Source organism: Lissotriton helveticus, chromosome 2_1, assembly GCF_964261635.1.
Source record: "Lissotriton helveticus chromosome 2_1, aLisHel1.1, whole genome shotgun sequence".
Classification (NCBI taxonomy): domain Eukaryota; kingdom Metazoa; phylum Chordata; class Amphibia; order Caudata; family Salamandridae; genus Lissotriton; species Lissotriton helveticus.
Window position 1 is genome coordinate 335,514,071 of NC_136059.1, and position 23,447 is coordinate 335,537,517.

General features: G+C 41.3%; 1 protein-coding gene across 1 annotated transcript in view; it reads left to right on the forward strand.

Moving 5' to 3' along the window:
• DNAJC21 (DnaJ heat shock protein family (Hsp40) member C21) overlaps positions 1-23,447 on the forward strand; it is a 203,182-nt gene that overhangs the window by 81,238 nt on the left and 98,497 nt on the right. Inside the window, exon 9 of the mRNA XM_078674932.1 lies at positions 3,963-4,002. Within this exon, the coding sequence (XP_078531058.1) occupies positions 3,963-4,002 (40 nt within the window). The remainder of the gene's footprint in view (positions 1-3,962; positions 4,003-23,447) is intronic.

Here is a 23,447-nt window from a genome sequence, read left to right on the forward strand (position 1 = left end):
AGGACTAATCTTCTTAGCTGTTTCTAAAGAGATGTATATATCTCTTCATCCACGTTCAGTTCTTTTGGTTTCTTAGTACCTAATCGTAAAATGTACCTTCATTCTAGCCGTTGCAGTGTTCTTTCTCTATCCCCCCCGCGCCTCCTCCCTCCCACCATTAGGGGATTTCACTACCCGATCACTCACACTATAAATTAGAAGATTAGAATTATGTGCATGATATTCTTTGAAATGTCTTTCTACAGGATATGTTTCATCTACATTTCTTATGGCCCGAATGTGCTGTAAGATCAGTTTATTCACCTGTAGTATAGTGCTGCCAATATACCTCTTACAGCAAGGGCATGTTAGCATATATATTGCAAATTCTGATTTGCAATTCAGTGTTTTTTTAATCAACATTCCTTCACCCATATCTGTATGGATCTCTGCAGTGTTCGACCCCTGTAGGCAGCCGTACAGTCACTACATTTCCTGAACCCATTCTTGGGTTTCAGCCAGCTGCCTTGAGTGTTGATCTGACTCTTAACCAGAGTATCTTTGATATAATAAAAAATAATCACCCCAAGGTATTTAAGTGATTTTAAAAATAACACCACTTTTTACATAATACATTTATGTACATACAATGTAAATACAATTTTTGGGTCCACTTAAACTTTAATCCCCAACCATAGAATGTTTAACTTTCTCCCTCACACCACATACTCTCCACAATGTCTGTTCAATCACACACTCTGTTCCTTCTTTACAGCACATTCATTTACCTATCTCACCTGATCAATTCCTTAATTTCTGCTCTTACCCCTTCACACTTTTTTCCTGATAACATCTTCTCCTTCTCTCTTCCACCTTACTAATTTCTACCCACTCTCGACCCTGCTTACTCCTATTTTGTTTGCCTCTTAGCCACTCTCTCCTCACTTTCTCTCATTCTCCTCTTCTTCTTTTCTCTTCTGTTTTACCGCCTCCCTCTCTTACACTCTTTTCCCTAGGACACATTTCACAGAGAAATTAACTGTATTTAAATTAGTCCTTAATGTTAGCCTGGGTTTTCCAGTGCATACCGCGGCACTTCATTCCGAAAGAATCACCCAAAAGTATTGAAAGTAGTTTTAAATAACACCACTTAATACTATAATAAATGTTCTTACAGATAAAATAAATAATTATTCTGTCTCTTTGGTTAAATAATGTTTTCTTTCATATTTAATGTACAACACTCTTTCCTTTAAGTCAACATTGCACACATGGCATTTTTTCTTTTGTTTTAAAAAACCTAGCCATTAAGCATCCTGTTTCCGACTTGCATCGGAAGGCCTTTTGATATTTATCAGCATCGCCATCTTTTCTATATATTTAATTTGCACCCAGACAGTAAACAGAACGTGTACTTTACCACATGCTGTTTCATTTCACAGTTTGTTGTAGACTTTCAGCCAATGGGCTAAATTATTTCCTTGCTGGATACATTAATATCCTGCTTTCAAAACACCATTGCACTTTACTATAGGTGTCTGCAAAATGTTTGTACCGTCCATTCTGCAAGTCTGTTTATTTAACCCAAAGATATTACACTTTTTTTTAACATCCCTTAAGGACATAATACATTTTCATACAGACAAATACATTACAGGATTTTCCCAAACACACATGCTGTTAAGCCACGTTTATTGTTGTAGGCTGCACATCATGTGTTTTGCTTGTGCAACCCGTGATGCCAGAGTAGGTATTTTTTTTATATTTAGAGCTGTGTAACATGCCCTTTGTTTTAAACAATTTTAGCCTTAAAATGAGTGCTAAATTGGAGCCAGGGTTTTCTGGTGCACACCAGGGCAATTACTTGGTAACACCAGCTTTTATAGCAAACAAATTCACCCAAACATAGTGAAGTGAATTCAAATAGCAGCAGTTAAGGCTATAACATATGTTTTTACAAATAAGGAAACAAATGTATTTGCCCAGGAGCACAGGATGTTGGGACCACGGCAATACTCTAACTAATCCCCAGCTTCAAAGTTGCCACCTTTCTCCTTTTATTTTTGCCAAAGTTTTTTTTGTCCTAGTTCTGTAATATACTGTTTCTTTGCTAAAATAAAAGTATTTCTACTTTAGTATATGTGTATATGTGTGTGTGTGTGTGTATATATATATATATATATATATATTGATTCCCAGCGTGCACCTTAATGCAAACAATGGTGAATTAGGCACACCAGAGGCCACGTGAGTAATTTAAAAGGCGCAGGGAACTGTGGGAATCTCGAAAAAGCGTGTACATTGGAACTGCCTCTGAAGAAAGAGCATGAATGCTCTGAAACGTGTCAGGCAAGAGGAAGACATCATCGGAATGGGAATGCCTGTTTCTTTTCAATAAATGATTTTGTTAAATCAGTGGCTGGATGAGTGCGTCTCTTGTTGCAGGGGCACTTTGGACGAATATATATATATATATATATATATATATATATATATATATATTCTGCGCAAAGTTGGTTTTGGGAGTGCTGTATAATGTGCATGTTCAGTAATATGCGGTTTGTCTTTTATAACATCTAGTACTAAGTTGTCTGTGTTATACTAACTAGTTAGGTTACACTATATATTGCATTTCTTTGCAGTGTTTCATAAATGTGCAGTTACATTATTTTTATACTTTAATACCTATAACATATTTATGTTGCAAATCCTTATGAATCTTTTAAGCCACACATGGTACTACAGCATGGCTTAGAAAAGAAGCATTTGTAATTAAATAGGTCTCGCACTTGTTAAAGTTAGAGCTATTTGAGTTAAAAATGACAATGTTTTTTACTTTTGCTTTTTTATACCAATGGCAATAGCACTATGCATATGTAATTACTCGACTGCAAATAAAAAAAATTCAACACCAACAGTTGTAACTTTAACAAATGCAAAGCCTATTGCATTGCAAATGCTTGTTTTATTGTCTGTTTGCCACAGTTAGCTTAGAAATGTAGGATTTAATACACTATAGCCAATGGGGCATGACCCAGTAGTTTTGTGATTGCATGCCAAATCGTTCGAGAAAATTATGTTGTAGTGATTACCAATTGGTTTTGATTAAGGTCAACAGAATATTGAATTACGATAACGTATTGGCTGCATAGTTTAAATAAATTAATTTTGCACAATACAGAAGGTCTGACATATTTATATCAGATGAGCATAGAGGTATCAATTGGTGCAAAAATGTGAAGAAACATGTATAAACGTATACAAATCAGTATTGTTCTAATACACACAATTCTAGACATTTTTCATGTATAAAATGTAATGTTTGTGCCCAATGGGCTGAATCTGACTTTGCACACACTGGATCCCAATTTAAAATATATATAAGAACACATTCAAAGATGGCCGCTGTAATAGAATTACATGGATTGTCCCTCTTTAGTGTTGACATTAGGCAATATAATCACAGTGCCTGTTGTGCGCAGGCATTGTGAAAAAGGTTAAGTCAGCCGAAACTCTTCTGACACTTTCAGTGTGAATCCGCTGTGCAAATAAACTTCGATTGAAGACTACGCGGAGTGCCATTCAGTTTATTATTTACGGCGGAAGAGCTGTGATGATGTATATAGATATATGAATATATATATATAATATTTATCTATCCTCGAAGGTTTCTTGAACAGTTATATGTCAAAATATTGTATACTGAAATACAGTCTGACATAAATATTGTGTTCTGAAAATTATTTAAAAATATTTTTGTAGTTTGTAGTTAGGGGGAAATATTTTTGTTTGCCAATATTCTTACACTATATTCTGGTACCACACTATTTTAACCTGCCCTTTTCCACCATATTTAGTAGTGTGCCACTTCCTGTACCCATGAAACTACTGAGTATTTACATCTAAAATGTTGATCTTATTAAGCAGCTGTTCATATAAGTATCGGATATTTACTGTATTTTTTTAAATGACATTTTCTATAGATTATCCAAAAAGAAGAAAAAGAAACAAAAAAACATGACGGTATGTGATGCTTTGTAAACTCATTCTTCAAAGGTTCGTAACTTAGTTTGTGTTGTCTCATGTGGTCCTCTTATTATCGTGACACGTCAATAAAATAACCTACCTGAGCACACAACCAGAAATACTGGTGCACCAGAGCAGTCTTCTCCTAGTTACTGCCCCTCAGGATGTGCTGTATTATTTTGGTAAAATGTTTTTCACCTACTGTTGAACATTCCGTAGGACCCTCTTCTACAAATAGGATTGTAATGAACATTTATTGAGAATTGAAGCAGAAACATAATTCATTTTTCTTACTATCTATGCTGTTCTTTCCATGTGTTCAAATCTTCTCATTCTTTACATTTGTCAGTCTCACTTTTACCATGTTAAGACATTTCACTTGACCCAATTTAAAGGAACAGCAGTGCCATTGAGTGAGGGGGATCAAAACACTATCACGGATTCCTGAGGCATGAGGAAACGAGGTGGTCCTGCATCATAGAATGCTCACTGATGGTCATAAACTTAGACTTATTCCTACTGCGTGCATGGACTGTCAAGCGCTTATCATTAAATCCAGAGATATATCTTTAATGGAGGTAGACCCGTTCCAAACTTGTATTTGCATGCATCCCCTCTATAGATTAAAGGAAGTCAGTATTTACTGAATGTTTCTCTATTTGACAAAGACAATTAAAATATTCATTGCAGCAGCCAGCTAAACAATGTAATCATTCAACATAAAGAGGTTTCAAATTTTACCTTACAAAAGAGAAAAAATAAAGGATGGTGTCTGGTAGGCCCTGCTCTTGTAAGCAGCCAAACAATTCCAGCTCTGAGCAAGCACTATACTGGCACTTTGCCTCACAGCCTCAATTCTTTTTTCCGACTAATGCTGACTGGTTCAATAGAATATTTTAGGGAGTTATTTTCACTATTTTTCGTTTTTTGCCCTTCAGTATACTTAATTCAATGTCTTACACATCTTTCCATTAAAAGCGTCCCTTTTTTGTCTTCTTTTGTGAGGATGTTTCTCTCACAATGCCTTTGCTTTTTGTGAAGTGTCCTACTTCTGGGAAGAAGAAGACTGTCCTAGATCAACACTGTGTGTGTGTTCCATTTGCCATCTATTCACACTGCATCCAGTTGCAAATTGTGAAGGAGCACTTAAGGACAGTGAGGGGATCTGCCTGAGAAGCTATAAAGTGGATCCGAAGACCCAGCGGCAGAAGTAAAAAGATTAACTGCAAGACATTGAGGGGACTTCTTCTACAGTATCCTTGCATTCTCCAAGGCAAGACTTCAGATTGAGATCTGAGACAGCACATTTTCTATATAGGTTTTTAATGATGAAACTATGTAGCATGGGAATGTGTGGAAATAGTGCGTCATCAGGTAAAGTATATTGATCTATTTAGGTCCCATTAAATTCTCTTGTTCCCAGCACAATTTAGAATTACAAAAATACATGTGTATCTTTTTGTTTTCTTAACCGCTGAATGCATACAGTTCAGTTACAGGTAAGTGCATTCTGTTGTGTGTTGCAAAAAACAACATCCTACAGCCTTTCATTTCACTCGCATTGTACTCCAGCAAGATTGTCACTTTAAAACCTCCTCTTACTTTGCAGTCACAAACAAATGCCCATGTTAAAAAAAAATAAGCAGCAATTTGTCAGAAGACATAACCTAACATTTGACCTCTGTCTTTGAAGCACCAGTAAATGTGGCAAGACATACTTTATGGTTCAAATCTTTATTGTAGTTGTAAATGCTTTAAAGGAAAACTCAACAAACATTGCCAACCAGCTTTCTAGCGCAAATCTGGGGCTTCGCAGAGCCCCTCTTGGTTAATGTACATGCCAGCAGTTTATTATAAAAAGAACTCCTCCCACCCACCCTCCATTCATCAATGTATCTGCTTTAAAGTGTATAGTGATTTCGTTCATGTTTATTGTTGCTCAGGCGATGCAGGCTTGTGTGTCTTGGGTAGATGTAGCAGACGCGGATATCTGGGGGAGGTAAGTTCTCGGAATTCTTGCAAAAGCAAATTCAGAAAGGGGCGCCATATTTCATGAAAAGTAGTGCCCTCCCCGGCCAGTGTAAGTGTTATTTTTTCCATTCCTAGAATGTGCCAAAGTCGTGTTTGCCAACCGGTGTGTGTAGGGAGTTGCGGGATGCCCCAGTGCGCAAGAATATTCTGCAATGCTGTTCCCAGCCCCACTCCTATTAGTCGGCCTCTCTTAGATTTCAATGGGTAAGACAGCGGGTTAGGGACCCCCAACAGAACATGTGCAGGAAATCTCAATAATTGGGTGTCTAGGTGCCTGCCTATCTAATCTATCACCTGGGTCCAGTATTGTTGAAGCTGGGGACATTCCCACAGTACGTGGGTCAGAGTGCCGCAGTTTCTCCAGCATTCTGCGCTCCTTGATGGTTTGATCTTATGTACTCATGCTGGTGTATAGTACCAGTACGTCGTTACCTTTGTGAGTTTGTCAGTTAGAGCTATGTTAATGGCCGTGTGGCGGGCTCTGTGACATATTCCCTTCCATTCCTTATTACTTAGAGCTCTCCCCAAGTCCTTTACCCTTCTACTTCACCCTGCATTGTACATGTTTATTCCGCGCATTTAGCATCTTGTACAGTTCAAAAATCAGTTTCTTATCCTAGGTCTCGGACAATAACCAGCGTTCATAATGAGTAAGGTGGCATTGCGCTGCAACTTTATTTTCGGGCTGTAATATCCAATGTCTGAGCTGCAGATATCACAGGCGCCCTGTCTCTGGAATACCAAAATCGGTCTTTATCTGCTGAAAAGACAGCACCCCCTCCACATGAAAGCAGTGACCAATGGCCCCACCTCCTGTGCGGTGCCACTCAGAGAATTGGGTCTCCCCCACGCCCAGCTCAAAGTATGGATTGTCAAACAACTGTGTTAGAGGGGAAGGAAAAAACGTTAGGTTGTGCTTAACACTAGTTCAGTCCCACACCGCCATTGTTGTCTGGGTTATGGAGGGGAGGTACAGGCTTCTTGGCGTATGCGCTTTCCTCAAAAAGGGAATCCTCATCAAAGATGTTCCCGCTACTGCACTATCCCGAATTAGCCAGTGCTTTTTGGACTCGGAGCGATTCCATTCTACTAAGTATCTTTGTTGCGCTGCTTGGAAAAACAGTTGGAGATTTGGCATTCTCAACCCACCCTCGCTAGGTGGAAGAAAGCTAAGAGTCTTATTCATCCTCGGCTTCCTGCCCAGCCAAATAAAGTGTGAAATCGCTGACTGTAATTTCTGGATTATGTCTGGGGGTGGCTGGTGGGGAAGTGTTTGAAACAAGTATAATATTTAGGAAGGATCACCATTTTAATAGATTCCACTCTACCTAACCATGAGATCTGGTGGGGTTTCCATCTCTGTGTGTCAGCCAGAATTTTACTGTTTAAATTATTGTAGTTGACCGTGACCTTGGCTTGTGTAGTTGGTGCTATCAAGATTCCCAGGTAGGTGACGGTGTCGTGATACCACTGGACTGGGTACTGTGTCTTGAGCTGTTCCACCATTTGCGGCGGAAGTGAGAGGTTCAGAGCCACAGATTTCCGTACATTTACTTTAAACCCAGAGGCCCTACCAAAGCAATCCAGCTCTGCAAGGAAGGCTCCCAGGGAAGTGTCAGGGTTGTTGAGAGTCACTAATACATCGTCTGCGTTGAGACTGATGATATGGTTGTGTTCCTCCCACCCCCCCCCCCCAACATTGTACCTCAAGAATTTGTGGGTGTGTTCTTACCTTCTGCACCAGTGGCTCCATATATAATGTGAATAACAAGGGTGATAAGGGACAACCCTGTCTCGTACCTTGAGCTATTCGGAACAGGGCAGATGTGTGGCCATTGACTCTAAATTTTGCTTTGGGTAGACGATAGCAGTTTAGTATCTGTGTCCTAAAGCACTCCCCCAGGCCGAAATGTGCAAGATTCTTTTGGTATTGTCACTGGTTTGTCTCTGGGGGATGAAGCCCGCCTGATCTGGGTCAATCAGGGATGCCATATACTTACTGTCTGGGCCAATATTCCTGTAAATAATTTAAAGTCAATGTTAAGTAATGAAATGGGCCGGTATGAGCTACAGTGTGTGCTGTCCTTCCTGGGCTTAGGAATGACTATAATGGCAGCCTCTAACATGCTGGGATCGCTCCTTGTTTGGAAAAGGTATCAAAAGGTATTAAAAAGTTGGTTCAATCGAGGTGCTACTTCTAGTGATTTGGCCAGTTTCAGATGTGTTATCGCAGCAATCACCTCTTCGATGCGAATTTCCTCCTCTAATGTTGAGTTTTGGTCATTCGTCAACTTGGAGGTATGCACTTCACTAAGGTATCTAAAGCTCTCTGAGTTGTCTAATGTTTGACCCGAGTAGAGGTGTTCATACAACTCTCAGAACGTCTCGGCCATTTCAGTGTCTGTCGTTACTGGGTTACCCTTCTGCTTCCGATACCCTTCTGATACATAGGATGTCCTGCCTATGCTGTTGCTCGTGCAGTTTGTGCTCAGCGATGCCTGCATTTGTCGTCACCCTCCCTCCTCCCCCATAAAAGGAATGGCATAAGCGGAGGACGGCATATTCTGCCTTGTCTAAGTCTAGCGTAGCCAGCTGGGCGTGCAGTGAAGTAAGTTTGCGCCATATCCTGGGAGCCCCTGTCATCTGATGTATGTCCTCTAGTTCCCGGATCTATAGTGCAAGACTGTCCCGTAATGTGTCCCTCAGGCGCTAGTGTCTGTAAAGGCGGACCTGTTGAGGGAACGCCACTGTGGTCACCACTGCAGCATGGTCTGACAGCGTCACAGTGAGTATCTCTGTGTCTGTAGTTAGTGCAATTATGTCTCTGGTGTCAAGGAGGTAGTCCAGTCTGGCATATGTTTTATGCCCATTGGAATAATAGGAACATTCCCTTGCTTGGGGATGGGCTGCCCTCCACAAATCCACTACACGTAATTCCCCTAGTCTATTGTGTCCCTTCTTAAATAGGGCTCCTGCCTGGCCATGTCGTTAGGATGATCTGTCATTATTATCAAAAACCAGATTGAGATCTCCTCCCAACAGAATGGATCTCTCGTCTGTGGCTAGCACCTCCACTAATGCTTTGTGTAGGAATTCTTCCTGTCCCTCGTTTGGGGAGTAAATTGTTCCCACTATCAGCCCCTGTCCTTCCACTGTGAAGAGTTAAGAGAGCCATCTCCCTCTGATTTCGGCCTCTTTCTGTATCATCTTCCCCTGAAAGGAGCGGGCCACCTAGATGGCCTCCCCTGCCTTTTTGGTGGAGTTTGACAAGAAGAATTGGCTGGATAATAAACGCGATTTGAGTCTCTCTCCCTAGTTAAGAGGTAGGTTTCTTGTAGGAGACAAATGTCTGCCTTGGTGTGTTCAAGGTATGACAAAATTGCTCTACGTTTAATCGCATTATTGACTCCCCTCACATTGAGGGTAAGAATTTTGAGTCTAGTGGGTTGCATTCTTAGTGCATGGATCGTGTTCCAGCGTGGACTCTGCCCTTTAAAAAGCGCACTAATTGGTATACCAACCTAGCCCTAGCAGGCATCTATGTATATGCGATAAGATTTCTGAGAAATTTACTTGGTGAATGGAGGCCCCAAAACGAACCCCTATTATAAGAACAACAACGAAAAGGAATAAAAAGAAGACTCTTGGAAAAGCATGGATTTTGTTAACCCACAGAGTTTAAAGTCATTTCGTCTGCCATACTTGGCCGCCAGTAAATAAGTATGGGGTCCATGTTGTGGCCAAGTTCCCACCGCTGCCCCCCACCCACCCACCCACCCCTCCCTCCCGAGTCGGCAGCCATCTAGAGAAACCTACCTAACCCACACATTTCTGAAAACTAGACTCCCGGGGGAGTCCAGCAAGGTATGGCTTGCGTGGGTCCCCCAATGTTTTCCTACCCAGAATGCCCCGCAAACCTCAAATTTAGCAGAAAGAAAATCACTTTTTTCTCAAATTTCTGTGTGGGAAACTTCTGGAATCGTGGATCCACACATTTCCTACCACCCAGCATTCCCCCAGGTCTTCTGAGTAAAAATGATACCTCACTTGTGTGGGTGGGGCAAGGGCTTGTGACTGGGAAGAGCCCAAAACATAGGGAATAAGGGTAAAGTACAGAGAATTCTAAGCGCTACATTTTTATTAAAAATAAGTTTTTAGCCAATTCTGCATTGGACCCCGACACAAGGAAGGTATCGTTTTACTCTGGACACTAAGGTTAACGCTGTGGGGTAGGATATTTGTGCTGCCACAGTGATTCCACACAAAATTATGTGGAAAATGTGTTATTTTCAGCAAAATTTGAGGTTTGCAGGGGATTCTGGGTAGGAAAATATTGGGGGACCCACGCAAGCCATACCTTGCTGGACTTCCCGGGTGTCTAGTTTTCAGAAATGTGTGGGTTTGGTATGTTTCCCTCGGTGGCCTCCGAGCCCAGGGCCAAAAACTCGTGGGACCCCCTTGCAAAACCAGGTTGTTTTGTGATAGGTAATTTTGATGTCGCCTCAATAGGTTTTAGGCCCTTGCCTGTCACGGGTACTTGACCCACCCACACAAGTGAGGTACTATTTTTCTCGGAAGACTTTGGGGAATGCGGGCTGGGTGGAATTTTGTGGATCCACGCATATTCCAGATCTTTCCACCACTGAAATGTGAGGAAAATTGTTTTTTTTGGACAAAATTTGAGGTTTGCAATGGATTCTGGGTAACAGAGCCTGGTGAGAGTCAGACAAGTCACCCTGTCCTGGATTCCCATGGGTGTCTAGTTTTCAAAAACGTATAGGTTTGCTAGGTTTCCCTAGGTGCCGGCAGAGCTAGGGTTCAAATTCTACAGCTAGTCACTTTACAAAAAAAGGGTCAGTTTTCACTGTGAAAATGTGGTGTGTCCGCGTTGTGTTTTGGGCTGTTTCCTGTCACGGGCACTAGGCCTACCCACACAAGTGAGGTACCATTTTTATCAGGAGACGTAGGGTAACACAAAATTGTAGAGCAACTATTAATACCTATTGACTTTCGATGCATTTCTGCCTTCCAAATGAAAGACAATGTGAAAAAAAATTAGTCATTTTGAAAAATGAGCTATAATTCTCATGCTAGTATGGGTACTCACAATTTCGTAAATGTACAAATGTCTACTTTTTCTAAACTCTATATTTTGTTCTAATTTTAGAAATACATAGGTGTCTTTCATACCGATTTTTCCATGTATATATTTTCCACATTAATTGCTATATACCCGGTACATATAAAAAACCATTGCAAGGTGCTGCTCAGTTATTGGCTCTGGGTTCGTCGGGTTCTCGGTGAACCTGCAAGTCCTATATATCCCCACAACCAGAAAGGGCCAGCGGATGTAACGGTGTATTGCTTTCAAACAGCTGTCATAATTAGAAGAAGTTACAGGTGAAAATGTCGACCCAAATGGCTGTTTTTTTTCAACTGATTAAAAAAAAATCCGATATTCAACGGTTAGTTTCTATAAAGAAACCTGAAGGATCTACACAAATGACCCCTTGCTGAATTCAGAATTGTTTCTACTTTTCTAAAATGTATAGCTTTCCTGGATACATTATTGCTTTCATACCAATTTCTTCCATTAACAGGAAAGAGGTTGAAAGCACAAAAAATAGCAGAAATAAGCTATGTCCCAGAAAAATGCCCAAACTGTGTAAAACATTTTGGTTTTCTGACAAAAGTCTGCTTGTCCCTGAAAGCTGCGAAGATAGTGATTTCAGCAACACGTCCCCTTTTTTGATACCATATGCAGGGCTTTCATTTTGGCAGATACCTTTTGTGGCCTAAGCACGAACTACCCCAAATAGCCAAAAAAAGGTTTCGCACAAGGGGGGGGAAAAACCTAGCAGCGAAGGGGTTAAATGGGCCCTTAATTTCTACAATTAATACTTTGGGCTGCAGGTGCATTCTAAAAAAAAGTGTATTTGGCTTGTTAATTTTATATACGCCTAATTCTTGAAATTGAGCAAAAATCTTAAAAATCTACTCCTGAATTTTCTTATCTGGCTTCAGAAATGTCATGATGCCATCCACGTATATTTTAATTTTGGCTATTTCCGAAATAGAAAGGTTTATGATTCTATCTGATTAGTTGGCTGTGACTAAAGACTCTATAAAAAAGCAAATAACATCAGCAATAATGAACAGCTCTGTCTTGTTCCAAGGTTTACTTTTAAAGTGAATATCTAAAGAGTTTATTATCAGCCTTGTCTTAGCTGAACTAAATCGATTTTTTTTTCCAAAACCTTAATAATCTGTGAAGGGAAGCGAAACCTTTGTAAAAATAAAAAAGGCTCTCTCAACAAACAAGATCAAAATCCCTTTCGGCATCTAATCGAAATAACATTGCTGGAGTATGATTTATATAAAAAATGTCTGAAGCTTTGATAGAAAAATTAGTATTGACATAGAGTTGTTGCACTGCTATAAAACAATTCTAATCTTTGTGAATCAACTAATTAGCAGTTATATTCATGTGATTGCCTATCAATTCTGCAATAGTCTTGTAATCCAAATTCAAAAGACTGATCGTCGGCTTTAATTAAAATCTTTTGGATACCTACCCTTTTTTTTTTTATTTATAAATAGCTCACTGCCACCCCAACGTTGAAACAGAGAGGGATCTTGCCACCTTTTAAATTATGATTAGTTAAATTTAGCAAATGGTAATCTAAGACTTCCCTAAAAGTTTTAAAGGGTTCTGTCAAAGTCATCCTCTCCACTTGTCTTCCCATTTGGCCATGACTAAATTTCAAAATCTAGCTCTTTCATTGTAAAAGGCTTTATCATACTTAATGCCATTTGCTCAGGGATAATTAGTGTGATAAGAAACCTATTCAAATTTGATAAATAGATTTCCAGTCCATTATAAATAGTTTTATAATGATCCAACCCATATCTTTTATTTTGTCTCTTATCTTCAACTCTAATTTTGGTTGGGCAATAATATAGGGATTTGTCTGCCGTGGTAGCAATTTTCTTGAAATCTCTTTCTCTTAGTAACATTTTCGGAGACAAGTCATAATACTAAAATATAGCCTCCCTGTATTAATAATCAACAGGTTTCTATTTTGCCTTTTCAAGAGTAACATAAAGTAAATCACTTTTATTTATCATGTGCTTGTTTGGTCTGTTCTTGCCATACCAATTTAGAAAAATAGTCAGTTTTAAGAAATACCTTTACAGCAAAATAAGAAAAATACAATCGGCAGAACCAGAGATATGACAGTTTGACTATTTCCGTGAAAATAGCTCTAAAAAGCACAAAGCGCCAACTGTGGTTATCTGGTCACACCGGATATGGGACAAGGTCACAAGTTCAGATCAACCGTGATGGAGCGCGGGCTGGTACAGGGACCAGGTTAGGCCTGCTGAGAATGTACCCTATGTCCTTATTGTCGGGCGTTATGCAACACAGCGGCGGGTCTGAACTTTGATGCTAGGTTCTGCGTCAAGATGTGTTGCACAACGCGGGTTCCAATGAGCGGGGCAATGTTTACATTGAGTTAAGTCACTCGGTTCAGATGAGGGGCTGCAAAGGCGAGGTCCTGTGTCCAGTTCAGTCAGTTCTGATGGGGGCAAAAACTGGGGTGGTAAAGCTCCTTTAATCACACTTCCAAGGGTCCTTGACTGGGGAGGTACCACTTGGAGGGGGGTAGAGAGGCACAGGACTCGCATCAGTCAGTCCAGGTGCAGTGTTCAAGATGGAGCCTTTTCTGTTCCAGAGTCTCTGATTATTAGGCCAGCCAGCTAGCCCTTGGAGTCACTGAGGTGGTCCTTGGTTCAAGGTGCGGTCCAGTCCTTACTACTCAGGCAGCATGGTCGCAGACCAGTCCTTTTTCCAGCAGAGCAGTCTTCCACATGTCCAGAAGTGTTCTAAAGAGTGAGTATGAAGGTCCAATATTTATGCAGTATTGTTGGTTGCCACGCTACGAAGAGTCTTTCTTTTATCAGCCTCTACAGCGATACTCCATAAATTTACAGCTCGATGATGTAAATAATTTTTGGGATCCTATTTACAGTGCTACCTTACTGAATAGGAAGCTTTCACGTCCACTACTTGGAGTTGTGAGAAGCCCTGCACATCGTACCCGAATTGAGGCCAATTATTTTATTCATTGAGCAAATGATCAGTATTAGAAGCTTCGCCATATACACCACAATCGAGCCTTACCTTTTGCCCCATTGGGTTCAATATCCGAAATATATATACCTTTACTGGTATTTGACCAGCAGAACAGATGGGAGCCCTGATGAAGTTCCCTCTGGCAAAGAATCTGGAACGAAACGCGTTGGCTGTGTGCCAGTTTTAAAGATCTATTGAATAAAAAGAAACAACTTTGGAACAATTCTTAACTTTTGTGTACTGACTCCGCAACGAGTGCACCTTCCATTCTTCTTTGGTGAACCTGGCTACTAATGACACCCCTGGACGGCGGGTGTGGGAAGAGATTGCACCCTTTGAATTTATAGTACATACGGACTGGATGTCTGCCGTTTGTTCTTTCCTTGATAGGTCCAATATTTATACCTGTGCTCACTTTGAAGTAGGTGAAGCTTCTTGAGTTTCCTCCTACAGAGGTGACTGGGATTTCCTGCCTCCCTGCACTTGTCCCAGTCTGTCTAGTGGGCACAATAGGATAGTTTGAATTCCTTTGTGTGGGCTGAGTCAGTGCCTTTACAGTGCAAATGTGGTAGGTGACAGCTTTGCACGTCTTATCTAGTCAGATATGACCCATCCTGCCAACACTCGGACCCTCTATTGTGATGCTATCTCAGAGGAATGTGACCCAGGAACAGGCTGCAGACACCAAATGGTTAGGACAAGAAAATGCCAACTTTCTAAAGTGTTTTTTTCAGAATTGTAACTTTAAATCTGACTTTACCATTAAAGAGGATTTTAAATTATAACTCCTCCGACACCAAACTTGACTTTCCTATCTGTTCCCAATCAAAAGTTAGCACGTATTAAATGTAATAAGATAATCCGATTGGAGAGGTAGGTCTCAACAGTGAAATACGAATTTGTGTGTTGTTCATTACCAAGACTTGTAAAACTTAAAAGTACATGTCCAACTTTTTAATTACATTGCCATACTGTGGCATACGAGTAATTCTAAAATTCGAAGACTGAAAAGGCTTGGATATAGTAATACGATCTTATTTTACGTTTAAAAAGCCCTTGAAATTCACTGAAAAAAAGGTTTACAGTTGGATATGTTAATAATAGCTTACTTTACATTAAAAAAAACAACTGAATTCTTTGAATATTTTAAACTAAAACAAACGGACTTTCAGCAGTTATAAATGACTGAGCTAACTAAAACTTGTGCCACCACCATGCTATGCTTATGACCTCAAAGATTGCATCACTCATGACATGTTCAGTGACTTCAACATCTCAAATTACATTGATGACAACACTGGGCTTGGTGAGGGAACAAGTTCTAGTTGGCTCTGTGAACTATATCTTGTGAATTTTAGTGGTTTTGTTTGGTTAAAATGGTATGTTTTTAATTGCCATTTTCACCTAACTATAAAATCACTTTAACCTTAGTTTTGTTTTGTAGTAAATATATATATATATATATATATATATATATCAGCGTGAGAGGACGTGGCTCAGCAGCCAGAGCTGCAGACTTCGGAGCTGGGGATCCGTGTTCGAGCCTCTGCATCGGTTTGACATCCTGAGGTATTAAAGAATCATCAAAGGTATTCCCTTAAAAGAGTGGAAAGACTTTGCCAAATCTGTTTTTCCAAAATTCTATAAAAGCTGCACGCTTTTAGATTTTGAGGAAGAATTGCATTAAATTCATGCAGCCCGATACCTGGGAATCCTCATTATTTATTGTATTTAATCCAGTGACAGCAAAGCCTTCACTTTCGTAGCACTTTCCACGAGCGCCAGTAACATTACACAATGACGTATACGTATTTTTTGTAGATGCACGGAGATGAATTTGCATCTCTGTTAAAGACATTTAAGTAATGTCATGTGCTTCCGATTAATCTCCTGTGTCTACAAATAATATGAAACTGTAAATGTGTAATGTAACTGGTGCTTGTGGAAAGCACTATGAAATTAAACAAGCCCGCAGAGCGAGCTGCTGCTAATGTGAGCAGGTTGCAGAGTAAGGGGACATGCTCAGCAGCCAGAGCTGCAGACTTCAGAGCTTGGGATCCGTTTTCGAGCCTCTGCATCGGTTCGACATCCTGTGAATGATTGTAGGCAAATTTTCATCCAAAAATGCACACATTTTTTTTAATCGATATTGGAGGGGTGGTGGGAGCCCACACAAGCACTATTGTGGGAGGGGTGTGGGCTGAGAGCACATGAATAATTAAGTGGACAGTCAAATAAGTGAGCAGAGGCAAGCAGGGAAATAAAACAAGCCCAATCCACCTTAAAAGGAAGCCCAAACCAAACTATCCTTCACAAAACAAAATCCCAACTGACGGTGAACATTTAAAAGTGCAAAAAGCCTACATAAAGTACAAACAACAGAGCAGGAGGCACGGCAGGGGAGGCAGCAGTAACGTTTCTGTGACATTAATAGGGGATGAGCGTAAGAATGCTATATTTTATTGTAAGCAGGTAGGGAGCTCAAATTGTACACAGACAAACAGAGCAGGATTCCAAGCAAAAAACTAGCCCTCAAAGAACAGATCAAGAACCATGGTGGAATGAGACAGTACTAAGTCCCTGCTTTGTGGGAGCAACACGAGCGAAAGGAGTGACAAAGAGACAGGACTGACCACTAGCAAGCAGGGATTTTTGAAGGACACTGACATAGACAAATGAAATGCAATGTCAAGAAAGAAGATGTACTTGATGCCCACACACTGATTACAACAGGTCTTGAAGAGACCGCTGCGGTGACTAGCTCGACCTAAAAATGAATCGTTATTTAAACCCCCACAGAAACATGGTATAATCCCCTGTGGCTGCTGAAAACACTTGCATACAAGAGTGACTGGCACCATATGTTGTTTGCCTCTAATGATCAAACAGCATCTCCGAGCTACAGTCTGTAGTGTACGCAGTATGACTGTTAACTACACGGTAACCCATTATCCCTCATAGAACATGTCCGCTCCGCATACTGACGTCATGCGTATGATGCGGCGACCCAGTCCGAATTGGAAGGAGGCTGCATACACGAGTAGCGTGGATAAAAAAAATAAAATTTGCTGCACATTGGAGCAAGCAGCCAGGAAAGAACAAGTGGGTTACTATGGGTGTTTACAAGCGACATGACACCCTTGAGGATATGTGTAACCAATGACTGATGACATTTCCAATCTCTAATTCTGAAAGTAAATGCTACTGAGATATTTATCTTATCTTTTCTCTCTAAATACCTTTACAGCAAAATATTGGCATCTCCATTATACAGTGTGTGACTACAGAGGCATGCCCCGCCTTCCTATGTCACAGTAGAGAGTTACCAGTAATAGATAAGGTAATATAGTGTTATATGTTGCCCTTCTCGATCTCACTTCATGTGTTATTTTGCAGTGTATCACATGTAGTGAACTACACTGAGTGATCACATTCATGTATCCTTTCCCCTATGCATACGCGTGTGTATTTGTCCTGTACTACGCAATATGTGTGTATGTGTGAGTGCTATAATTCATTTTAATGTAGTATGACTCATGCTCTCAACAAGAAACCAAGTCAGGGAAATGAGCAGATATATTGCTTGTTATCTATACCGTGCCAATGATTTCTTTCTCTTCCTACAGGAACCAGAAGTGACTAACTCATCTGTTGGGCAAGTCACCCCGCTTGAATTTATCTGTATTCGTTTTTCTGTCCACCAAATCGTTAAGGGCACGTGGCTTAATTCAGTAGCCCAATAGTATCTCAGTAAAGTAATCCTCTTCATTCAGATCTGGGCATAATCTAGTCCTGATGAAAGCCAGTGGACCCTTTCGGGCCACTTGCCAGTAAGGGCAAAGACAGGTCTTCTTGGTTTTAGGGTGGAGATTCATAATCTCACTGAACCACCGGAGATTCGTTTTTATCTATATCTAAAACACCATTTATTAAAAGGGATACCTAGGTATTTATCCTTTAGTACTTGCTAAGACAATATTCTCAGAAGTGGTCCCTGGGATATGGTTGAGACGATCCTGGATTTTAGGGACCAGAATGCGACCTGACGATGAAGCGTACTACTACTTTAGTGGGTCACAAATAAAAATAAACAGGGTTGCTGGGATATTGTCACAAGGAGGACATACCATACATATTCTCCAGCACCATCAACCGGGTCCGAGTATGATAGTAGCAGTGGGGTACTTTTAGAGTGATGGATTCAGCTAGGGAGGCGTTTCCTACTAGCCCCATTGAGAGCAAAGTCATTTTCACTTTCTCCTTCCCGATCGGAACGTTTGTTTCTCTTGGGGACTTGTTAAGAGTAGTATATGCAGGTTTTCCAACACCTGTTTATACAAAATCCTTTAATCTGAGACCAGAGGAAATAATATAATATTCCAGACTAGGAATCTGTCACCTAACTAGCTTGGATTATAATAAATGGCAGCCTTTTCTCTCAACTAAATTTAAAGTGCAGCAAAGGATGACGCTAACCGACCTTCCATGGGCACACCTATTTAATCTGAGTTAGCAGATATGCCTAGATTTGCCTAATGTTTATTAAGCACCTGGTTTACCCCAATGAGCATCTTGACGCCGATGAACAGACTTCAGTTTGTCAGACTTTTTTTTTTCTCCATGCTTTATCTTCCCTGCTTTCTTTTCTGTTCCTCTTGAACCAAGTGTCCTCATGATCAACCTCAAGCCATGTAACATCTAGATTAACCATAATGAGGTCGAATTTGCATTTTCTGGCTCTGTTTTTCCTTTGAAAGAGTCCACACAGATTGCCATGCACTCCGGCTTTCCTATTCACAATGTAAGCAGTATCCTTAACCACAAGTTTCCATCCGTGAACTTGACAGTCATCAATGTACTTGACAATCTTAGAAGGCAAAACGTCCTGTGACCTAATGCTTCTATGCCTTCAAATAGAAAGTGTTCTGCTTTTTCTGCCTGTATAAAATAAAATACCCACCATGGCTAAATCTTGCTAGTTTGTCTCAATTAAGTTTCATTTAGTGGTCTTTACTGCTTACCATCCCCGTGACTAAAGATTTTTAGAGGAACTAAATAAATGATATCCCCCAATAAATCACTTTTCTCCTGGAAGTTATATATATATATATATATATATATATATATATATATATATATATATATATATTAAATCTTTTTATTTGAAGAACAATAGTGCAGGTATAATACTACACATATGGTTCAGGGTGCATCAGCATAAAACAGAACATAATATAAAGCATTGAGGCATCAGGATTTCTCAAAAGCATATATGTAAGTAAACTAACCCCAGGTTCCAGTGTCGCCAATCACTTCCACCCAGCACAACGCTATTCCAGTTCCACCCAATCTTCATGGGAAGAGCACCAACTGCCCCAAAGTTTGTCCCTTTTTTGGACACAGATCCTACCCTGGTAACCACATTTTCAGCCCGCTGGGACCAATCCATGTCTCTTTCCCAGTCATGAATCCTGGAAGGCATTGACGTGCCCCATGCGTTCACTATATTCCTCTTTGCTACTCGAGCCCCGATCTCTAGCCATAGGTTTGTAACTTTAGGCCATGAACCCTCCCCTTTTCCATTCAGAAGAAGACATTTGGCGTCCATATGGACCTCTGTAGCCCTACTCTGGACATTAATCTTGTTACACTCTCTCAAAAGAATTGGCTATGCCCATAATATATGTAGAAATGTACCCTCTTGATCGCAGTTTCTTTCTTATGCAGTATTGTGTGGGCGCCTGTCCTATCTTGTGTAGCAGTGTTGTTGAATAATATGATCTATCTGGGATTCGGAGCTGCCTGAAAGTTATATTTAACCTTTTCCAAATGTGATAGGAACGCTATTTGAAGCAGTGCGAAAATGTCACCCATTTCCATGAACCTTTTAATGTACTGCGCCATATAGTCTTCCTGGGAGCTCCGCCTTACTTTCTTCTAAAGGTTATTTACGGTTTTCACTTGAACCACACTGTTTCCCTTCCATCATATTCATTTAACCAGATTCTGAATAGGTGTAGGCACTGTACTTTCTCAACTCTGTTAATTAACGTTGCTGTTTTGAACAGTCACTTTGGGAACAGTCTAAGCTTTTACAAACACTTACGACAGCCCTAACCACTAACCCCAAAACAAACACACAAGTTGCTTAGTTTTTCTGCAGAATTTGTTTACCTGATGTTTGAATCATCATCATCTCTATTTCTCATGTCTTCCTATTCTTGCAGCATTCCTGTCATGTGGGCTAGGGATACGTGTTCTATACTAATGTTTGCTATTGGTAATAATGTTGTGGTGGTCAAAGTATTGCCTCTTCGGTTTATTCATTAAATTCATAAACCACCCACTGGCATCCCTGGTTAAGTCATGAGGTTGAATTGTAAGGAAGTGATTAAGATTATTTTTATAGTGCACATTTATTGAGATCTAACTTAAACTACTGTGCATCTTTGACCAAGGCAGCAGTCTGGCATCTTAAAGTGTGTCAATTTCTTTACAGTTAGGATGTTTCCTTCTCTTACTCCATTTCTATTATAGATTCACATGCTTGAATCTTCCCCCGTCGACATGGTGGGAGTCTCACAGTAGCAGAAGAAATAGCAGTAAAAAAAACACCATAAACATCCATAGAACAGAAAACTCACTTAAGTAACTTTTCAGCCTCATTTTAACACATCCAAACTTCAGCCAGTCACAGCAGACACCTCAGAGTTTCCTTCCACATAGAGCCACCATACCTTAGATTTCTTACCGCACGTCGTGTGATAGAGAGTCTCCCTGAGCTTTGCTCAGTTACAGTATTTCTTCTCAACCTTTGACCTCCAGTCTCAGCTTTAGCAACTCTCAATTTATACTTTTGACCTTCCTGTTTTTGAGATGTCAGAGCCTAAAAAGGGCTGTTTAGGCCCTGTAAGACAAGTGGGAAGTGTAGGCTATTTTCTGAAGACCTCTACAAGCAGTGCCTGTATTGCCTCTACCCTGGCCACAAACCCAGGGAATACAGGTATTGCCACACTTTTTCAGCAAAAACCTTCAAAGATAGGGAGGGTAGGCAGTTACTCTGGCTCCCTGAAGGGAAAGGCTGCTTCAGATTGGGATTCTGAACCTGACGAAAAGGCCCATTCTTCCTCAAGAAAAAGAAAAGAGGGCAGTCCCTCCTCACATCATGGGGACTCTAAGAGATCTAAGTCCCAGGACAAATCTGAGCTTAAACAACACAAGGAATATCAGATAGAGGCTCCAAAGCCCTCTTCAGCTCCTGCGTCTGCTTCTCTGACTCCTTTCAGAGACCAATCTTCTTGACCGTCGACGGCTTCGTCGTCAAAGATGCCACTCTCCTCAATAAAACCTGAGGTTCCTACACCATTGACGACTTCACTGGTGACAACTACGACGGTCAAGACATCTACGGCGTTACAGCAAACAAATGATGGACGGAATGCTGACAATGCAAACATTCTCCCCCAGTCAAAAGATCTGGATTAAATCCATTGTTCCTTTGCCCAATACGCCACCCCAGTTTGGACCCAGCCATATGCAAGTCAGTCTTGACCCTGTGCCTCATGGGAATAGTCCAGACCGAACTGCCAGGCCAGGTCCTCCCTGGACCAGAAGCATGCATCCTGGGACCGGTTTCAGGGTGTTACCCTTCTTCAGCCAGGCTAGCTTGAATCCAGTGGCACAGTGAGCAAAGGACCCACATCTGGGCATACCCATCCCCTCCCTGGACCAGAAACAAGCATCCGTGGGTATGTCACCCTTCTTCAGCAAGGCTAGCGTGAATCCAGAGTCTACGGCAGCATCGGCGGCGGGAGCTTTGATGACCGTAAAGAGGATGTCGTCGACAAGGGCTTCACAGTCGATGAGAATTACACCATCGACCACAGGTTCGTTGACGACTCCGACGTCCCCGCAGACGAAGACCGTCCACGCACCATTGACGGTACCACAGACATTCGCATTAGTGGTTGCACCGTCATACCTGTCGATAGGACCATCAACGGAGGGAAAAAATCTGTCTAATTCAGCCCAGGTAGATTCAGGATTTCTCCAAAATATCCCCATTACCTTCTGCTCGCCTTTTGGACTTCCAAGAGTCAGAGGATGAAAGTATGTTTGGCCCTGCATCCAGTCAATTCCAATTAAGGGTCAAGTGCCAAGATTCGGATGGTGAGGACATTGAGGACAATGATCCATCTTCTTACCTGGCAGGACAATTTTCTTTTGCAAAAAGACACGTCCGTCATGATGAAGCCGGATTCTTTCCAGGAACGTTATCCTTACGAAGACAGGGAGGAGGAACATCATCCGTTTAGGGAACCATCAGTGAACGTTCCAGTGTCTCCGGTGTCTGATCTCCGTCATATGATTGACGACTATTAAAGTCGTTTTCCGGACTCAAGTACCCCTCAGAGGCCTTTACCCCCCCTAAGAGGTACCCACTATTCTTCTGGGCCAAAACACTCCCAAATCCACGATGGAGAAGACTCTCCCTCCTCCTGTTGTCATCACAGAAGATACTCTGGTTGCTCAGACAGAAGAAGGAGAAATACAAACGGACATGGATGCCCAAGATTAATGGGATGTCTACACAGCCCCTATGCCACGTTCTCCGATCCCTCCTGCTGCGGATTCCTCTCCGGTGGATATCAGGGGATTTCATGATCTTCTTGAACATGCCTCCAAACCCTTTGATCTGCCAATGCCAACTAAGCAAACTGAGTGTTTTCTATATGATTTTAAACCAGGCACTCCACATTCAGTGAGGGCAATCCCTATAGTTGACTTTCTACGGCAAGAAGGGCTAAAGTTAATGAAAACACCTGCCTCCGTTCCAGCTGTTATTCCAAAACTGGACAAAAAGACCAGGCTCCTGACGATTCGCCTGCATTCCTCATTGGTCACCCTAGGCCGGAGTCTGTCATCATGCAAGTAGCGGAGAGAAGAGCCAAGAATCCAGCATCCCCCTGCACTGCCCCACCGGACAAGGAGGGCCGTTACCTCAACAATATTGGTAAGAGTTTCTCTTCACTGGCGGCCGCCTCCATCAGAGCCTCTAATGCCATGGCCATTTTGGGGAGATATGACTGGCAGATTTGGTCGGACATCTCTGCTCTGTTGGAGTATCTCCCGGAAGATAAAAAGAAAGAGGCAAAAGATATTCTTTTGGAGGGAGAAAGAGCGTCTTCGGAGCTCACTGAAATAGCCACTGTGTTTTGACAAATGGCAAAAGCGGTAGTTCTGCACCGCCAGGGATGGCTAAAAACAACCACCT